The sequence below is a fragment of the Solanum lycopersicum genome, chromosome 5 (genome assembly GCF_036512215.1).
Source record: "Solanum lycopersicum chromosome 5, SLM_r2.1".
Lineage (NCBI taxonomy): Eukaryota > Viridiplantae > Streptophyta > Magnoliopsida > Solanales > Solanaceae > Solanum > Solanum lycopersicum.
Window position 1 is genome coordinate 51,988,362 of NC_090804.1, and position 21,286 is coordinate 52,009,647.

General features: G+C 34.2%; 2 protein-coding genes across 3 annotated transcripts; one reads left to right on the top strand and one right to left on the bottom strand.

The window, feature by feature from the left end:
• The first annotated feature begins 1,254 nt into the window (after positions 1–1,254).
• Positions 1,255–5,179, top strand: LOC101257967 (uncharacterized). Its single transcript, XM_004240125.5, has 2 exons — positions 1,255–1,655; positions 2,490–5,179. The coding sequence occupies exon 2, from the start codon at positions 2,568–2,570 to the stop codon at positions 4,917–4,919; it is 2,352 nt and encodes a 783-aa protein (XP_004240173.2). The 5' UTR covers positions 1,255–1,655; positions 2,490–2,567; the 3' UTR covers positions 4,920–5,179.
• An 8,025-nt stretch (positions 5,180–13,204) lies between these two features.
• On the bottom strand, positions 13,205–16,847 carry LOC104647656 (uncharacterized). 2 transcript variants are annotated; one of them, XM_026030985.2, is made up of 6 exons: positions 16,748–16,847; positions 16,467–16,670; positions 15,493–15,586; positions 15,292–15,399; positions 14,832–15,018; positions 13,205–13,446 (listed from the first exon to the last, which is right to left on the bottom strand). In XM_026030985.2, the coding sequence occupies exons 2-6, from the start codon at positions 16,562–16,564 to the stop codon at positions 13,397–13,399; spliced, it is 537 nt and encodes a 178-aa protein (XP_025886770.2). In that variant the 5' UTR covers positions 16,565–16,670; positions 16,748–16,847; the 3' UTR covers positions 13,205–13,396. The 2 variants fall into 2 exon arrangements, with proteins under 2 accessions (XP_025886770.2, XP_025886769.2); XM_026030984.2 differs by having other exon boundaries at positions 14,832–15,207; positions 16,748–16,846.
• Positions 16,848–21,286: the final 4,439 nt, after the last annotated feature.

The following is a 21,286-nucleotide window of genomic DNA, read 5'->3' on the forward strand; positions in this document are numbered from 1 at the left end:
AATGGAAAAAAAATGGTATATTTATAGTGTAAATGGGTTAGAAGGGGGTGGGGGGGGGGTCATATTTGACCGTTTTGGGCCCCAGCCCAACGGCTAGAAGGGCCCAACGGTCATATAAAATGGTAACATTAAAAATATAAAAAAAATAATAAAAAACCCGGCTAAACCGGTCCTTACCGGATTGGACCGGACCGGAACCGGTTCTTACCGAACCGGTTTAACCGGATAAAAAACCAGGAACCGATCCGGCACCCGGTCCTGTATACTAAAAGACCGGTTCCTTACCGGTTCAACCGGTACCGGACGGACCGGTACGGAAACCGGATTGGAATCGGACCGGACCGGCCAAAAACCGATCCGTTTGCCAGCCTTATTGACAATTGATATACGTTGATATCATAAAAAATACTCATATATAGGAAGTAATTTTCAATCCCAAAGATAAAGAAATAGAATAGCTAAGACACAACACCTTAGGCAATCAAATTCAAAGGGATGTGCCATTGAACCAATTCCAAGCTTCATCCACTTTAAGATTCTATTTGGATGCATGTTGAATTTTTGTAGCACATAACTAGTAGTTATCAAACATTAAACACTCAATATAAGTATCAAATTAAGAAGTGTCAAGGTGAATTGTAGAAGTAAATAAGAATTTCTTATTTATGATAATAATATGAAATTTTTTGATATATGTCCTATTAATTTTGAATTTCAATAAAAATGAATTAACAGTATCTTTTTTCCTTTATACCTTATGATCATTTTAGTCATGGCATTGCACCACCAAGGAAAAAATAAATAAAAGATTCTCAAATAATTGAATACAAGTATATTTAACACAAAATAATTATAATTTAAATTTTAATATTCTTCTAAAAATACCAATAAGGCAATAATTAATGCCAAAGTGGCAGACAAATTTGAACCTTTCAAATAAGGTTTCCACTATCTAAACCAAACAAAAAATGTTATCTCCAAAAATATTAAGATTTTCATGTTTTTTATTTTAAGAATATTGTCTTTATTAAAAAATGAAATTAAAATTTTAAAAATGTTTAATTAACATCCATAAACAATATTCCATTTTTTTTGACATACTTCATTTATTGATCATAAATTTAAATAATAATTAAATCAGATTTAGAGTAAATTTACTTTATAAAGTATTAAAATTTAAAACTCCATCATTAATATATTAAAAATTCACCTAATTTGTACATTGAAAAGCAAAAAGTGTTAAAATATTTAGGAGGGGTGAGAAATTAATATTCTACTCATAATATTAACTTTAGCTTTACTTTCCTCTGAAATCATTCCATTATCTATATTTGTATTTATTTATTATTCATTTTTAACTACACCATACAGTATCTTTGAAAGTTTAGTTGCAATAGTAAGTAACCTATACTTTTCCGACGGCTTCTTCCGCCGTAGCTCCGCCGTCAACTTCCAACAACCACCCTCTGAAAAATCCCATTTTTCTTATTTTCAACTTCCCTCTTTTGTTCAATTTAACTTTTTTTTACTTCACATGTGCTTGCTCAGCAGAATGTGTGACTTGGTCAAGATTCAAGATCTGAAGCAAATTTAGGGATCAACAACTGTTTTTCTGATCTGGGTCTTCTCTGTTTCTCAGTTTGATTCTAGTATCTGTAAGTTCAGCTTGAATCTTGACTTTTGGTACTTAACTCTTTTTAGATCTTGTATAAGATATTTTAGTTAAAAGTATTGATTTTTTTTAATCTTTAGCTTAGATCTTATTGATGTATGGAAGATTATGCTGGATATCTTGGTGATTTCGATCTTTCTTGCTGAAGGGTTTTTTTCTTTTTCTTTTTTGTTAAATTTGAATAAGAGTTGAAAGTTGTTGACTTGAATTTGAGCATATTCCAAGAGTTAGTGTCCTTGATTCTTGCAAAGTTAATAACTTTAGCTCATTTTTTCATTTATGTTTTTGTTATATTGAATTTTTTGTGTCCAGAGAAAATGTAGAAGACTTGGAGTGTTGGAGAGTAGTTAATTTGAGTACTTCAATGAAACTGGTTTGAATTTATATGGGGATACCTTGTTGTTGTTGTTGTGGCTGCTGCTGGTTAATATTGTTGTTGTTGTGTTGTCTATTGTACACATTAATAAATTGTGACAGTAGTTCTTTTGTTGGTATAGAGTAAGTATGTCGGATAGTTAGATCCTATGTTGCTCAGACTCTCCAAAAATGTTGTCTCACTCATGTCGGATTCTCCAAAAATGTAGTACTTTTGTAGTGTCCGATATGCACCCGTCAACATTTTCAAAGAGTCCGAGCAGCATAGGTCAGATCTAAATCTTATTTCATATTGTCCTCTGAAAAGGTTGATAGATATGATCTGTTGATTTTGTGAATTATATTCTTGATTTTTTGAAGTTGGTTCTGATTTTAATTTTGCTTAGTCCTGGATTGTTGAAAAACAGAATTTTTAATATAGGCAATGCTTGTGTAATTGCAGGTGCATAAGAATGTTCCAACTGTAATTCGCTGTGAGATTCCTAAAGATTTGTTGGTGGATAAAGTTGTGGTTTTTGAGATGGAGAAAAATGTAGAGGAAGCACTACAAGCTAAAGCAAATGCCGAAAGGAAATTTGCGGAGAGAGATTTTGTGAGTGCAAAAAATTATGCTTTAAGAGCTCAGATGCTGTGTCCTCAGTTGGATGGCATATCACAAATGGTAGCGACATTTGGTGTTCACAGTGCTGCGGAGATAAAGGTTAATGGAGAACTTGATTTCTACACGATACTGGGTATGGATCCATCTGCAAACAGGGCTAAGCTGAAGAAACAATATAAGAGGATGGCTGTGTTACTCCATCCTGATAAGAACAAAAATGTAGGAGCTGATGGTGCGTTTAAGTTTATTTCTGAAGCATGGACTGTTTTGTCTGATCGTGCTAAAAGAAGCGCTTATGATCAGAGGAGAAATTTATTTACTCTGCATACTTCTGGTGTTGGCAACTATGCTAATTACTCCAACACTCCAGCTTCTCATGGAAGGCTCGATACATTTTGGACTGTTTGTACCTCTTGTCAGGTTCAATATGAATATCATAGGAAATATGTGAACAAAAGGCTGTCTTGTAAGAACTGTCGTGGGGTTTTCATAGCTGTTGAAACTGGATTGGCCCCTGTAAATGGTTCCTATGCATTTAGCCCTTGGCCTTATGTGCCTGAGAATGGATACAAAAGCCATGGTTGTGGGGTTACGTATGTTCCAACATCGCCTGCTTATTCTGCAAATAGTAGGGTCACAGGACATCATTCTAAGCATGGTTCGGAGCATGCTTCCAATTTATCCTTTCAGTGGAGCTCCTTCCCTGGAACTTCTGCCGGAGTTGTAGATCCAAATGGTTCATCCACTGGCTTCAGTTTTATCCAGCAGACAAATACGAAAGCCTCTGGAAAAAAAGCTAATGGGAAGCAAGAACTAACCAAAACAGTTGCTGATGGGTCTGTGGGTAGTGATCAACTGCCCCGCAGGCCTGGTAGGCCTCCTAAGAAGAGAAAAATTGATTTGGAGAGTACAAATGGTTATGGTAATGGTGATGTGGCTTCAAACGCTGCTGCAGAAGTCATAATGGCAGATGGAAACGGGAGTGAGAGTTTGAAAAGAAATGCTAAGCTTCCTACTCCGGAAGTTCCAATCCGAAGATGGCCTACGGCTCCTGCATTTGATCCAAGACCGTTGTTAATTGACAAGGCAAGAACAGATATCCGCAAGAAACTGGAAGAGATCAGGTTGGCTGCTGTAGAGTCCGAGAAAAAGAGAAAGGCACATGCTCAATTTGGTGAATCGAGTGAAAGACCTAAAAGAGAAGGTCTTGGTCTTACTGCTCATCAATCGGATATGAGGAAAACTGGGTCCATGAGTTTGACTGTCCCAGACTCTGACTTCCATGATTTTGACAAGGATAGATCAGAGGATTGCTTCATGCCAAAGCAGATATGGGCTTTATATGATGAGGAAGATGGTATGCCTCGCTTGTATTGTCTGATCCGCCAAGTTATCTCGGTGCAGCCCTTCAAGGTTCATATCAGCTACTTAAGTTCAAAAACAGATAGTGAATTTGGGATAGTCAATTGGTTGGATTCTGGTTTTACCAAGTCATGTGGAAAATTTAGGGCCTTTAACTCTGAAGTTATTGAACAAGTCAACATATTTTCTCACCTTCTAGGTGGGGAGAAGGCTGGAAGAGGAGGGTGTGTTCAGATTTACCCAAAAAGGGGAGACATTTGGGCCATTTATCGAAATTGGTCGCCAGATTGGAACAGGAAAACCCCAGATGAAGTGAGGCACCAGTATGAAATGGTGGAGGTCCTTGGTGATTATTCTGAAGATTTTGGTGTTTGCATTGCTCCTTTGGTCAAATTAGATGGATTCAAGACAATATACCGACGAAACACGAATCAGGATGCCATTCGGAAGATTCCCAGAAGAGAAATGTTGCGATTTTCACATCAAGTGCCATCTTGTTTACTGAAAAGAGAAACAATGAACTTGCCGGAGGGGTGCTGGGAGCTCGACCCTGCTGCTACTCCAGATGATTTGCTTCAAGGGGTACATGACGTACAGGAGGAAAGACCTATTCAAACTAAAAGGTCTTCGGGAGTTGATCTAGACGAGATGTCTCAGGCTGAAACCAGAATATTGGCTGAACAAGATCTTAGACAACGAGAGTACTCTGCTGTTCCTGATATGTTCGATGAGGCTACACCTGGCTTGGAGATTCAAGAAAACTCGAATGAACATCAAACTCTGTTCAGACCATCCACCGAGCTTCCTCAATCTGCAAGGCAAGCTCATTCTTTTGAGGAACCCAGCAAAATGCACAATCACAGTGCTACAACACCAGGTGAGCATCCGCGAGCTGTGATGAATGAATAGGTTAATGAAATAAAAAAGGAAATTTGGTTCCGAGGTCCTTTTTTTTCATAATCATTCTAACAGTATTGAGATTCAGATTGTATAGAGAATTATACACACAACGAAGGATGATTCTCAAAATATTAGATAGCTGGCAGGATCCGAAGTGATCTGTAACACTTGTACTCAATTGTTTCTAAGTTGCTATAGGTTAATGAGCGACTTGTACTGATAACTCTGATTTATATCCTTTACAGAAGTTTTCGGATTCATATCGTTTACACATGTTCTTATGTATTTGCTATCTTCAGAAATGCTGCATCAGTCAGCGAGGTACCTGTAAAGGGTCACATTTTGCATTCCCGATATGAATGTTATGGCAATACCTCCTTTAACAGCAATGCTTTGGAATTTTCTTATTCAAACCGAAGTACTTAAATCTGGAAACTAGTAATCCATGATGCATTCCATTATACTCCTAATGGCAAGAGTACGTATGACCTGTAAGGAAAGAAGACAAAATGTGAAGGAACGTTAACTAATGTTCTTTTATTTGGATAGAACCGTGAAGAATGTAAAAACAACAAAATGTTATTAAATAGGAAAAATTACCTATCTAAGGGTGTGTCTGTACGAAGTAAAATTTAGACTCATATTGTTAGAGGTGAGGATGGGTGGTAGGGGTGTTAGATCGTGGGATGAGGGTTATGGGGGACAGGGATAAAGGTAAGGTGTGTTGAGAGTGAGAAAGGCATAATCAATATAGAATGTCACTAGTAAAGAAGTAACTTAATTTCTATAGTAGACATCCTATCCATATATAATGCATTGCACAACACCCCATTGGAGGTCCACCGTCCATATGTGAAGTGCCTAGAAAAAAAAGGTACATATCAACTGTTGCCTAGTTTAAAACCTCAGTGGAACCAAATTTGTCTAAGAAAAAAAAAATATAAAAAAATAATATAAATATATATATACATATATATATATATATATATATATATATACATACACACACACACACATGCGCGTATTCTTCTCCTGATCTAAACATCATTCAGGCCTCATTTGTTTGCACTTAATAGAGGTCTGAATCTTAATAATTTAGATTCAGCCCATTAAGTATGTTTGGTTTTCAGGGCTGAATCTGAATCATTCAAATTTAGCCCATTAAGTTCATTTGTTTTATTTTTTAAAAAACATCTTAATAGTCTGAAGAGGTCTGAACGAATCAGATCTATAGGAGAGTGCTAACAATATTCAGACTCATATGATAAGTTATCAAATACTAAATCACAACTTTTCTGCTTTGGGCGTGCCTTTTTATTTCAAAACTAAAAACTTTCTTTCTCACTTTTCTCAATCAAACATCATTTTTCCTTACTGGTAAGTTTTCATAAATACTTTCAAGTACTTTTTTTTTATATATTAATACTTTTCTTGTATTGATGTGTGTCAAGAACACTGTTGCAATAATATTTTTGGTGCATTGTTATTTATCAAAGTTTTTGAATGAAAAAATAGTACTCCAAATTATGATTATTAGAAAGAAATTTAAAAAATTCTTTATCAAAAGTGATATATTTTGTTGAAATGAAAATTTTATAATATTTTATCAATATAGTGTTGAATTTCACTTCCACATTAAGATACTGAAAATAAACAACATTAATTATTTAGTGTGCAGATTTAGAGACCACATCTTAATATTCAGAAGTGTATTCAGATCAAAACACTTAGATCTTAATGCAAATCTTAATATTCAAATATGTATTCAGCTTCAGACCTCTTAATCTTAATAAAACAAATGGGGTCTTAATCTTATAGATGATACATTTTAACTGTGTGCACCATCTTTTTAAAAATGTTATTATTGACGGTATTGTTTTGAAGTCATACATAGAATATGACTTTGAGATATGTTGAGTCTTTGAGCTTAGTCAAATATATTTTTGCATATCACTTTATTTGTGACCTCATTATCGCAGAAAGATTACTCATTCGACTTGTTTGTAACAACAATCAAGTGACATACATTTTTACAAAAGAGACTTCTCTTGAGTCATGATCTTTCCAATTTCTCCGAATGTTATTTTGTATAGTTGACGTGTGTTCATTTAATTTTTAATGGACTTGATTAATTTTCTTGATCAAATATCATTAACCATGGTTATATTATTACTATTTATCTCTCCTCTCTCATCTCTCTCTTTCTTTTTTACTTTAATGTGCAACAAATCTTTTCTCAATCAACAAAGAATTTGCTATGTTAACAAAAACAAATCACTTTTTCTTTTCATTATTTTCACACTGTAATAAAAGAAGACAAAATTCAAAGGATGAACTTGGGCTATAAAATTTAAAAAATTCAACCCATGAGATGACTTCTTTGAAGATTGGTTCGATCAAAGGCTGAACTTGGGCTTAAATTTTTGCTAATTTTAGGATGTAACTGAACATACTGTTTGTAAGAAATTTAAAGTGACAAAAGAAATTACAAGCACAAATAAAATATGAAGAAACATAACTTTATTCGTCAAAATTGTGGGTACAATTATGTTCCTCCCTTGATTCTCCTCTCATATGATTTATCCATGATTTGAGGGTCGTCAGTGGTGTATTTCTTGAACAAGAATAATTTGGACTTAATCTACATAATTTGAAGGTTGTTAGTGGCGTATTTCTCTAATTAATATGATTTGGACTTGATCTACATAATTTGAGGGTTGTTAGTGACGTATTTTCTCAAACTAAGATGACTTGGACTTGATCTACATACTTCGAGGGCCGTTAGGCGTATTTCTCAAATTACTACGATTTGGATTTGACCTCTTCATGAATATTCCATCAATTTGTGGGATACTCAACATCTTGATCTCTAAATGAAATTTTCGAAATGTCTTTTGACTTGATTTAGTTTCCTTTATATAGTCATTAGGGTTTAGGGTTGAGTAGCATCTAAGAGGTCGTTTGGTACAAAGATGCATAATTAGTTATTACTAATGCATGGATTAGAAATGCAAGGATTAGTAATGTAGGATTTAGTCGTGTTTGGTTTGTTGTTTCCCATTTAATCTTATGTTTGGTTCAAAATTCTAGAAAAAGTTTCTTTCCTATTATACTCTTGAGTTATTATGAGATTTTATATTTTGATTTAGTTTGTCAAGTTAAATACTAAAATATATTTTAAAAAATTATTATTAATTTTGGGGTGTGATATGTCACCACAGAGATTCTGATAGCACGATATATTTTTAATTTTTTTTGTTGATCAAATATACCTGAAACTTAACATTGATATAAGGTTACTTAAATTGTTCAAATACACAAAGCTTATTAAAAAAAAGATATTTCAAGTGGTCAATCGACGATTTATATTTTTTAAAAAAAATTAAAAAATCAACCCAATATAACAAATCAAACATGGAGAAAAAATATTAATTTGTGAAATCATCAAATTACGTTGAATGAACTTGGAGAATTTAAAAGAATATTTATAGATATTCTCATATAAATTAAAAAAGAGCATTATATTACAAAAAAAAAATTAGGAAAAGGATTTGGGGATAGTTTAGTCATTTATGGGTCTTATCCAAGGATTGTTAAACTTTGGCTTAGTTATCCCTCCCCTTTTTAAGAATTAGATAAGACCTTATATGAGGTATAACTTATCCATATATTAGGTTACATAAAGTAACCAAACAATGTTTTTGTTGGACTAAATTTTAATCCATAGAATATTTTGATTATTACCTCCTACCAAACGGGTCCTAAGAATTCTAAGTGAAACTGAACACACCTTCTAAAGTCCCTATTCGAATTCACGTCTTGTAGAGTCCTACAAAATTTCAATGTCTTCAAATGCCTCCTGCTTCAAGTTTTGTCGGAGTGTAGACTCGATGAAACTCAAAGATGAGGCTTGAAGTACTCATCTTTCCACCTTTACAACTTCGGATTTTCAGATTTGATTTATGAAAAAAGAGATGAAGGGCAGATGTGGTCCTACTGAGCGTGTCAATTTGTTTGCAACAAATTTTAAAGTGACAAAAAAAAATTACAATTACAAATAAAATATAAAAAAATATATATAATTTTATTCATCAAGATTGCGGGTACAATTCTGTCCCTCACTAGATTCTCCTCTCATAAGATTTTCGGAAAAGGGTCTAAAATACCCTCAAAGTATTGAAAATGGTACAAAATTACCCTCCATCCACCTATTTGCTCCAAAATACCCTTCCCACCCACCTATTGGGTCCAAAATACCCTTGTCATCCACCTTTTGGTTCAAAATTGACCACTTATTTAACGGTTTTATATTTAAACTATTTAAATATTTTTTTAAATACGTGGAGCTCAACTATTTGTTATAATTTAACTTATTAGTATAATTTATAACTCAATCTACTAACCATCCATTACTAATTAAACCCTTCAAATTAATAAATCACTCAGATTATTAATGCAACAATAGAAAAGACTGCCAATTGAGTGTTTTTTAAAATTTGAGACGAAAATATCTATAGAAGTTAATTATCATACATTCAAGTGTCTAAATAAAAATTACCAATAAACTTAAAAGTCTAACTATGTTCATCTTAATTATTCTTACGTCCCAATTATGTGATGTTACTTCATAGGTAACTTTTTTTCAAAATAATAAATTAAAAGTTTTAAAACAAATCATAAATATTAATAAAATTATATTTTAAAAAAGTGCATGAATTAATTCGGGGTGTATTACTTCTTTACCTTTAATCATAAATTTCTAATTCAATCTTGAAAGAGAATCAAATTGAAAGTGTCCTCCTAAATAAGCGGCTTAACATAAATTTAATTGGGGCTTCGATTCGGACTCGAATAATTTTGGATATCATTTTCATTAATCTATAATTTCATCGTGTTTTAGTAGTGTTTATGACGATTTTAATATTATAGTTGAATTATTAATTGGGTGGAGTTTAGTTAGTAATGGGTGGGTAGTGGGTTGGTTTATAAATAATACAAATAAATTAAATTATAACCAATAGTTGAACATCAAGTATTTTAAAAATATTAAAATAGTTTAAATTTAAAATCATTAAATAAGTGGTCAATTTTGAACTCAAAGGTGGATGACAAGGGTATTTTGGAGCCAATAGGTGGATGAAAAGGGCATTTCGGAGCCAATAGGTGGATGAAGGGTAATTTTGTACCATTTTCAATACTTCAAGGGCATTTCGGAGCCAATAGGTGGATGAAAAGGGCATTTTCCATGATTTGAGCGTTATTAGTGGCGTATTTCTCGAACTAGAATGATATATACTTGATCTACATAATCTGATGGCAGTTAGTCACGTATTTCTCGAATTAATATGATTAGGAATTGATCAACATAATTTAAGGTTTTTAGTGACGTATTTTCTAAAACTAAGTTGATTTGGATTTGATGAACATAATTCGAGGGTAGTTAGTGACATATTTCTAGAATTAATATGATTTGAATTTTACTTCGGTCAATTTGCGAGATATTCGAGATGCCTTTTAACTTGATTTAGTTACCTTTATATGGAGCCATCCCATATTTTTGGTCAAATTTTGTTTTTTAATTACTACAAGTAATTTTTAAAAAAGAATAGTAATTAGAATTGAAAATAAATGATTTTGTGGTAGGAAATTAGTAAAAATTGCAACCCTTTTTGACTTTGATATATTTAACTGTCATTAGTGACATAGGCATGATTTTCTCCTTCTATAAATAGAGCATTCTTGCTCATTTGTAGAACACACCATGTTAACGAGAAAAAAAATCATTTTGGGAGCAAAGTGAGGTATTCCATAGACTATATAAGAAAAAGTTTTGAAGAAAAATAGAGTGTGAGCGATATATTAGTGAGGAGGAAACCAAAAGAGTATTGTCCCTTTTGAGTGTGTAGTAGTCACTTTGAATATTGTATTCATGACTACACAGTGTAAAATTCCTTACTATAATATTATCAGTTGATCCTCTTGGACCGTGGTTTTCCCCTTATTTAGAAGAGTTTTTACGTAAAATTCTTGGTGTGATTATTTTTTCATTTTATTTTCATTACTTTTATCATATATATTTTTGTGTTTATCCGCATTTTTCAAAAAAAAAAAACTAGTATGAGAGCCAAGGTTTTATCTAAATATGCTATGTCATTGCAGCACAGTCTGAACTTCCACATCAGAAAAATTTACTTTAATTTGCGATAACAATATTTTTTGGGAAAAAATGATGGAAGCCAAAACAAGTAGAATGATTACTTTGAATGGTGTTAATTATGTCATTTAGAAGGGGAAAATGGAAGATCTGCTTTATGTTAAGAATTTTTACAGACCAGTATTTACCACTGTAAATCTTGACAATAAAATACATAAAAAGTAGAATTTGTTGCATAGACAGGTTTGTGGATTCATTAGGCAATGGTTCGACGATAATGTGTTGAACCCTATTTCTGGAAAAACACATGCTCAAACCCTATGGGAGCATCTTGAAAGTTTGTATGTTCGGAAGACTTGCAACAACAAAATGTTCTTAATAAAGTAGATGTGGAGTTTAAAGTATCATGATGGATTTCCGATGACATACCATCTAAATAATTTTCGGGGATCATAAACCAATTATCTTCTATGGGCATTAAATTTGATGAAATTCAAGGCTTACTTCTAGTTGGTTCCCTACCAGACTCTTGGGGAACATTTAGAACTTCATTTTCATATTCTGCTTCGGATGGTGTGAACTCTATGGATTCTGCCAAGCGTAGTGTCTTGAACGAAGAGATGAGAACAAAAACTCAAGGTTCATCTCTGTTGGATGCCTTGATAACTAACCTCAGGGGGAGAAACAAAACTCATGGTTCTCAGTATAGAGAACAAAATAGGAGCAAATCGAGAAGTAGACTTAAGGATATTGAGTGCTATCATTGTCGCATGAAAGGGCACACAAAGAAGTTTTTAGGAAGCTGAAGAGGGAGAACAAAAACAAAGAGGAAACTAAAGAAGATTGCAATGAAGATTGCCTAGCCACCGTCACCACTGAAGATCCTCTTGTCGTTCTTGATGCTGATATGATAAATATTGCTTGTGATGAGTCAAGTTGGGTTGTAAACACTGGTGCCGCATCTCATGTGACATCAAGAAAATATTTTTTCTCTTCATATACTCCTGGTGATTTTGGAACATTGACTATGGGTAATGAGATCGTTTCTAGGGTGGTTGGTATTGATACAATTTGTTTGGAAACTAGTATTGGAACTAAACTAGTTTTGAACAATGTGAAACATGCTCCTGATGTTCGTCTGCACTTAATTTCTATTGGCATTTTAGATGATAAAGGATATGCTAGTACCAACGATGATGGAAAATGAAAGCTCATTAAGGGTTCCTTAGTTGTGGCTCGTGGTAATAAACATCGTGGTCTATACTAGACTATGGCATCTTCTTGTGTTGATATGGTGAATGCAGTTGAGAGTGATATCTCTTCAACGGTATGACACAACAGACTTAGCCACATCAGCGAGAAAGGACTTAATGTTCTAGCCAAGAAAAAATTATTGTCAAATTTCAAAAGTACTTAATTAGAAAAGTGTGAGCACTGCTTGGCTGGTAAAAAATAGAGTTTCATTAAAGTCCTACCCCCCTTCGAGAAACACAGAGTTGCTTGAGTTGGTGCACTCTGATTTATGTGGTCCAATGAAGACAAAAACATTGGGTGGTGCACTTTACTTTGTCACTTTCATTGATGATTGCTCGAGAAAACTTTGGATCTATGTCTTGAAGACTAAAGACACTACTAGAAATTTGGTCTATTGCCACGGTTCACCATTCGTTGCAATTGACGTTACTACCGTAGCCATAGGTCTAAGGCTACGGTTACACCAACCGCTACAACAGATCGCGTAGCAATAGAGCTGTTGCTATGGTTCTGTGCGACAGTTCATATAACCGTAGCCATACGTTGACCTATTGCCACGGTTATCATTTGAATTAATTGCCAACGGTTATGTACGTATTGGTACAGTTTTTAACCATCGTAATAGAGGTTTATGCATCAGTTCTGTCAAGGCTATGGCTACAGTGTTTTTCGATTCAACACACCATTTCACTCAATTGCGACGGTTGTTATAGGGATATTGCAACACTTTTAAACAATTGTAGAACTGTTGCTTAATGCCTATTGCAACGGTTATTACCAGCTATTTGCAACAATTCTAATGCAATATTAGTAAGCTATATATACCTGCTATATACTAAATCATTAATGAGAATAAATTTTATAACATAAAAATACACATAAATCGTTAACGAGAATAAATGTTCATTACCTTAATTAGAATTCAAGATCCGTGATTCTAATATCAATTAAAGCAAAATATACAAATCATTTTATAGCATTCAAAAAAGGTGAAACACATGCCATAAAATTTTCAATCTTCAAAAATATATGATTTCTAGAACATCAATAAAGTTTACATCAATATATACTTCAGCTCCTATGTCAAGTCTTCACTATTGCTTTCATTGCCTTCTTCGATTTCGTCACCTACATACAATCAGAAAAAAATATAAATAATTTAGGAAACCTCAAATCTTGGAAATTAACAAGTATACATGTAGTTACAAGCAGGCATTAGCTTTTAGAATTGTTCAACCCTAAAACTTGGAAATCAAGTACATGCCAATAACATTCAACTGCTAGCTGCGCGCATTCAAACTTCTACAAGTAGCAGCAGAAACAAGAGACCAGACTACATGCAGTAATTAGCTACTACGTTGGCTCGACTAAACATAATCGTGAAGCTAGGATTCAACACTATGTATAATGCTGCAAGAAACCAGCAGCAGAAACAAGAGAGCAGCTGCAGAAACAAGATAGACCAGCAGCAGAAACAAGAGAGCAGCTGCACAAACAAGATAGACCAGCAGCAAAAACAAGAGAGCAGCTGCAGAAACAAGATAGACCAGCAGCAGAAACAAGAGTCTAGACTACAAGCAGTGAAAACAACACTATCATGCTACAAGAGACATGTTTAATTAACATAAACAAGAAACCAGACTACATGCAGTAATTAGCTACTACGTTGATTGGCTTCCAAAAGGTATCAATAAGTTATATAGAAATGGTTGGAACCACTGCAACTCGTCAAAAGGCTCTTAAAGAACAGTACCTTTTCTCCTGCACTTGCATTCACTGCATCAAGTTGGTATGTCCATTATGTAGTCTAACTAGTGCTCAGTAATAAGATTTCTCTGCTCACAAACTTATAACCTACTGTAAGGGACAAAATGATGATATCCAAGAAAGTGCAATTCCGGAGGGTTATAGATGCAAGGACAAGAGATGCACTGGTTTCCTGCTTCGTGACTCTGGTAATAAAGGATTCACATGCCAATTATGTGGACTTGTTAGGGACAAGGAAGAAATAAAGAATACTGTTCATGAAATCCAATCACTGTCTGAAAAGGCTTCGTTTTCACTTCCATGTGGACGTATCCTCTAAATTTAGCACTAAGAATGTCTAATCTATGTTACTATCTGTAAACTCTATATAATAGTCATATATATATATTCTACTAATGTTAGAATAATCATCATGTTAATACTACTTCTAACAATGTGTTGAGCTAATATTTTCCCCTCTAAGTCAGCACAAGCTATATTATGCCATAAGAGGAGGCACTAGTCCTCTACTAGGCTACAAGCAACACCAGAAAACTCATGAACCAGACTACAAGCAGCAACTCAGACATTAAACTATCAGAGAACAAGCAGCAACTCAGACATTAAACTCATGAATCAGGCATTTACTGATCCTCTGCCTAACTTTTCCGCAACTTCCTTAGATCAATAGCATACTATTCCATTCTAATCCTATAGCAAGTAGCAACAACAAATACCAATCAAAATATAGAATTAGCGACACCAACCTTGTTTAGCCCCTTGAACAGAAGTAGATTCTCTTGGTGAAGGAGTCAACAATGCTGCCAATATGTTAGGATCAATTAATCCCGCATGCTTAAGTTGTGCAATAACATCTGCAATAACTTCTTGTCGCACAATTTTCTTTTGTTCCTCCATTTGTTTCTCCATTTTCTGCATCCTCTCTTGCATTTGCTGCATTCCATCAGTTGTTGCACTTAAAGTTGATTCCCAATTGCCAACTTTTTTTTTCAAAGTAGTCTTTGTAACTCCTGCGCCATATAGTCTTAGACGTCCCGGATGTTCAGGACCCATGACGCTTGAAAATGCATCAACATACTCACCATTTATGCTTATTTGTTTTTCAATTTGCTCCATTTCAGCCTACCAAAGTATATCCAACAAATACAATCTTATGAAATAAATAATTGATCTCAACAAAAAAAATTAAAATAGACAGGCACATACAATTTTACTAGTAGTATCTTCATTTGAGGCCTTGTACGATCGCCCAGGTTTTCTTGTTCTTGTAACCACAAAGAGATCCTTCGATGATACTGTCTCCTTATCTTTCTCCTAGTCGAATTGAAATATATATAAAAACTAAACTCACATTGGAAGAGATCCAAAAGAAAATTTCATTAAAAAATAATATATCAGAGAACTCACCAGCTTATTACGAACTAAAGCGAAACTCTTTTTGCCAGCAGTGTGTGGATTCATCAGTTTTTTTTCGATTCTTTGCATTTGTTTCAGACATTTTCTGCAAAGAAATGAATCAGTAATGTTAATTGAAGGTATATTAGTGTTATATAGTGTACTAGACGAGGTCAATATTAGTCTGTCTTTCCTTTATAACAGTCTATTTTTCCTTTATAACAATCTGTCAATATTAGTCATTATATAGTGTTAAGGTGTCTTGTAAAATGCATGTGACTATCACAATAAATGAAGCTGCAAAATATTACAATAGAGAAGAGAGTAAAAGAAAAAATAAAGAAGAATATATACTATTATCACACTACTTTAGACACCAAAGTACAACCAAGCCTCAGGTAAAGCAGAATCAATACTATTATGTCAGCAACACCGATATCACACTATGGACAATTATGTCATAGCAGTCAGTATTGGCACTTTATCCAGATGCTTTAGTACCTATACTATTCAGATGGTGACTATATGTTTTGATTTACTTTTGTAGCAGTCAGAGAGAAGGTTATGCAGACTGGTCCGTATACAAACCATAATAATGCTAGAGGTATGAACTACAAATAGAAATGAATCATATTTCATTGCAATTGACATTGACATTTCTCAAACTTAAGTGGAGATAGTTACACTTGCTGCTCCTTATGGGTCTTTCTAGTAAGGTCTGAATTACAGATACAAGCCAAAATGTTGCTCTAATTGCTTTAAGTTTGGGCATGATAATGATCCACTTGCTGATTAAAAAGACACCTATGAGAAAGAAGAGTCAGGAGGAAGCATAGAAGCTGGGAAGGGAGGTACTATTTTTTCTAACAGCTTTGAAGTGTTGGGGGTCACTAGGTGGGAAGAAGCTGGGAAGGGAGCAAAAATCAGGAGCTATAATACAAATGCTACTTATTAAAAAAAATTGATATTCTGAACTACATTTTTACCTTGAATTTTTCAGAATTCCAATATTTGAGTAGCTCTCTAAATTGACATTCTGGAATATGACCAGGCTTTTTTTCCATTCGAACTGCATCATTTTCATATGGATCGTAATAATTAAGCTTCAAATCACTTCTATGTCTTCTCCAAGCATCTCGAATTGTTACCATAGCCCAATGGTATGCAACTTCAGGAATAATATATTTCCCCTATAATTTTATGTCATTCAATTAGCCAATAGAAGTAAAATACTTTTACAAATAATTTATTACTGTAAACTACAAACCTTGGTATAATCCCACAAATCCTTTTTAGTGTCCATGCTCCTCCAATCCAATATATCAAATGGGCGAAGAGTCGCATTTCTAGCCAATGTTCCTAGGAAGCTACTTAGCTCTATGACAACATCATCTGTAGGACCAACAGGTTGATTTTGACTATTCAATATGATCAACTTACGTTCTTTCAGGCATGAACATCATGCATTTGCATTCTACCTCTTTTATTTGGACTGGAAACATCTCCAGCTATAAGAAAATAAAAGAAATATAATTAAAAATTATGAATACATTTAATAGGTTTGTAATCTTATATGTTACCTTGTTCTTCAGGTTGATCATTTGTTTGAGGAGTGACAGACTTCATTTGCACTTGATCCTCAAAAGGAAAATCTTTGCCATGCTGCTCAAGAGGCAGCTCCTGGACAGGCTGCTCAAGAGGCAGCTCCTCGACAGGGTGCACAACAGGCAGCTCCTCGACAGGCTGATTTTCAAAAGGCAACTCCTCGGCAGATTGTCTTTTTGCTTCAGATTGTGGTGCTACTGATTGTTGTCCTCCAATTAATTTGAGCAGATGTCCTTTCTCGCACTCTATTTCTTTAATAATTTCATTTATTGTCAATAACCGTCATTTCTTATTTGCCAAGAATGATAACGATCCCGGTTTAGCAAATGTCTTCTTTTTGGCTTTTTTGGTTCTTTTTGAAGTTTCTTGTTGACTCATAGCTATGACTATTCTGACCTGTGTGAAAATAGAAGAAATTAAAAAGTTACAAAGATATTACAAAGAGCTGAATCACATCCAGTAGGTCTGTTACTTTCCACAATCACACACAAGATTTAGAGTGTTTTTAGGAAGCCAATTTGTGGAATTATAAGAGCAGCAAGTATGTTACTGTCCACAATCACACATAGTACGTTTGTTACTGTCCACAATTAAATTTTCTGCACTCAATCACATTCATAGAATGTACATTAAGTACTCAAAGATAGATATAGCGAAGAAGTGTTCAAAGAATCATAAAAACGAGATACGAACATGGAGTGTTGGACCTTAATAAAGAGATAAGAACCTACTGATTTGCTGGTCCACTAATATATTGAAATTGCTCAGAGAAACTGCAAAAAGAAGAAGAATGAAAATGATCAATAAGAGAGAAAAAAGACTTACCATAACATGAAAAAAATATATAGAAACAAAAAGAAGAGATAGCAAATACAGTTCACTCAACATTCATAATCTATATGATGCAACTCAAATGATAATCATTACTTACTATAAGAAAAAAAAACATAATGTATTCGAACAAGTCCACAAGATCCTTTGTCAATCATCAACTTCCATCCAATCCCAATCAGTATCATCAAAGTCATCCTCCTCTTCGATGTTTCCATAGCTTCATCTTGTGAATGTTGTGCAATGGAAGGAGCATCGATGATATCAACAGGAAGATCTTCTCTAGACCATCTAACATCTACATCAACTAATCTTTTTGATGAACCAATATCATCATTAGGCTCTCTCCAAAATGTTTCTTCAATATTAGGACAATTCTCTTCCTCCAAATCATACAAATCCACAGGGACTTTGTTTCTTGCATAATAAACATTTTTCTCAACCGGGTCTTCCACATAAAAAACTTGATGCACTTGAGATGCTAGTACAAAAGGATCATTTGTACTACATTTTTTGTTGAAATATACCTGAGTCAATCCATATTCATCGACTTCATTATGAAACCAATCACAATTAAAAAGTACAACACTAAAGCAACCCCAATAATCAATCTCAATGATATCCTGAATTATTCCGTAATAGAGAACCATTCCATCAACAAGATTTTGGTCCCTAGCACTAGCAAAACTATCCGTTGTGGCTGACAAAGTCACTCCACTATTCTGAGTTTTACAAGGGGCATCCCGTGTCTTCGTATGAAATCGATATCCATTTATGAAATATCCAGTATATCTTTTTGCCACAAAGTTAGGCCCTTTAGCTAGCCATTTTAAATGATTGGACACTTCAATATTTTTAACTTTTTCACTAAACCAATCACCAAATTCTCTACTATGGACCTGTGCTTTTACCCATGCATTGCCTCTAGTTCGATTATCAGTTAAGCTCTTATGTTCCCTGTAACCATGTAATGTAATTTAATCAATGTGTATTTATAAATGAAATGAAATTTTAAATACATTATCATAACATCTAAATGAAGTTTAAAAACAAACGAGTATTTTATCTTACTTGATAAATGCCTCTACTTGTTCATCTCCTGTATTGAACAAAGTATATCGATGTGCTTCAAACAACTCATGCTTCTCCATGTTAAAAATCTTGCCTTTCCTTATATTCTCACTTCCAATTGGATGACCTGTCTTAGGAAATAAATGTGAAACACCACCTTCCTCTGTTTGAATGTACTCATCATCCTCTATTTCACACCTACTTAATTTTGTCTTCACCGTATTAGGTAGGTATATGGAAATAAAGTTCAAACAATCTACAACTGAAAAACCTTCTACTATTGATCCTTCAGGATTTTTTCGATTACGAACAAGCCCCTTGAAGTCACACATAGTTCTCTCTGTAGAATACATCCAACACAAATGAGTTGGGCCTCCAAGCTTAATTTCATCTACTAAATGGATAGGTAAATGTGTCATTATATTAAAAAAAGATGGAGGAAAAATCTTTCAAGCTCACATTCAATATCTATGATTTCTGCTTTCATCTTATCAAGATCGCTTCTTCTTATAACCTTGCTACATATGGCTGTAAAATAATTCCCCAATCTAATCAAGACCATAGCTACATTCTTGGGTAACACTTTTCTGACTGCAACCTGGAGCAAGTATTGCATTATGAAATGAGCATCGTGACTTTTGTATCCTGATACTTTCATCTCTTCAATTTGCACACGACTTGATATATTAGAAGCACACCATTTTGGTAATTTGGCATCTTTTAAGACAGTGCAAAATAACTTTTTCTCATCTGGTGTCATAGAGAAACAAGCTTTAGCTAGATGGATATTTCCTGTATCACAATCTTTTAGAGGTTGGATCTCTTTACATATCCCCATTTCATACAAGTCATAGCGAGAATTTATATGATCTTTGGACTTTACAAGTATATCCAATAAAGTCCCAAGCACACTGTCACAAATATTCTTCTCTATGTGCATCACATCAAGATTGTGCCTCAATTTGTTTGTTGCCCAATACGGCAACTCAAAAAATATGGATTTTTTGTTCCATGGACCATCATTCTTTCGTTTTCTTTTCTTTTTGTTCTTTCCAAATACATTATTGAATTTTCGAAGCTTTTCAAGAATTTGTGCACCTGATAATGGAGTAGGTGCAACTTTATGCTCCTCTTTACCATTAAATGATATTTTATCTCTTCTGAATGGATGATCAGGAGGTAAAAACGTACGATGACCCAAGTAACACATCTTGCGACTATGTTTGAGATATTGGTAACAAGTATGATGGTTACAAGTGGGGCATGCCCAGCTCCCCTTGGTGCTCCATCCAGAAAGCATTGCTAAAGCTGGAAAATCACTAATTGTCCACAATAAAGCTGCATGCATTAGAAATGTTTGATTAGTTACAGCATCATATGTTTCAACTCCCACTTCCCATAGTTCCTTCAACTCCGCAATCAGTGGTTGCAAGTATACATCTATATCATTTCCCGGAGACGATGGACCTGGAATAATCATTGATAACATAATATTCTCCGACTTCATGCAAGTCCATGGAGATAAATTATAGTTCATAAACATAACTGGACATGTGCTATGGGAAATGCTCATAGTTCTGAATGGATTGAAACCATCACTTGAAAGACCCAATCTAACATTACGAGCATCATTAGCAAAGTTAGGATGCAATGAATCAAAATCCTTCCAAGCTTCACCATCTACAGGATGTCTTAAATTTCCATCTTTAAGTCGTTCAGTATCATGCTATCTCATAGCTACAGATGTTTCAGAACACATGAATATCCTCTGAAGCCTAGGCTTTAAAGGAAAGTACCTTAAAACCTTCACTGGGATTTTCGTAACCTTATTATTTAAGTCATTCCGAACATTCTTCCATCTTGAAGCTCCACACACAGAGCAATTATCTAACTTTGCATTGTCATTCCAAAATAATATGCAATCATTAGTGCAAGCATGTATTTTCTCATAATGAAGATCCAAATCTTTTATGACCTTTTTTGCCTTGTAAAACGAGTCGGGTATCTGAGCTAATGGAAATGCCTCTCTTATCAAGTCCAACAAATCTGAAAAGGCCACATCAGTCAACTTGTGAATGCATTTAAACAAGTATAGCCGGATGGTAAAACTCAACTTAGAAAAATTCTTACACCTTGGATACAACTCTTCTTTCCCTTCCTCCACTAATTTAAAAAATCTCTTTGCATATTCATGTGGCCCCTCCTTCACTCCTTCATCTCTCTGATCATCTAAAATATTTCTAAAAGTATCATGAAGTAATCTATCAATGTCATCATGCCTGTTAGAAGTTTCTTCTTC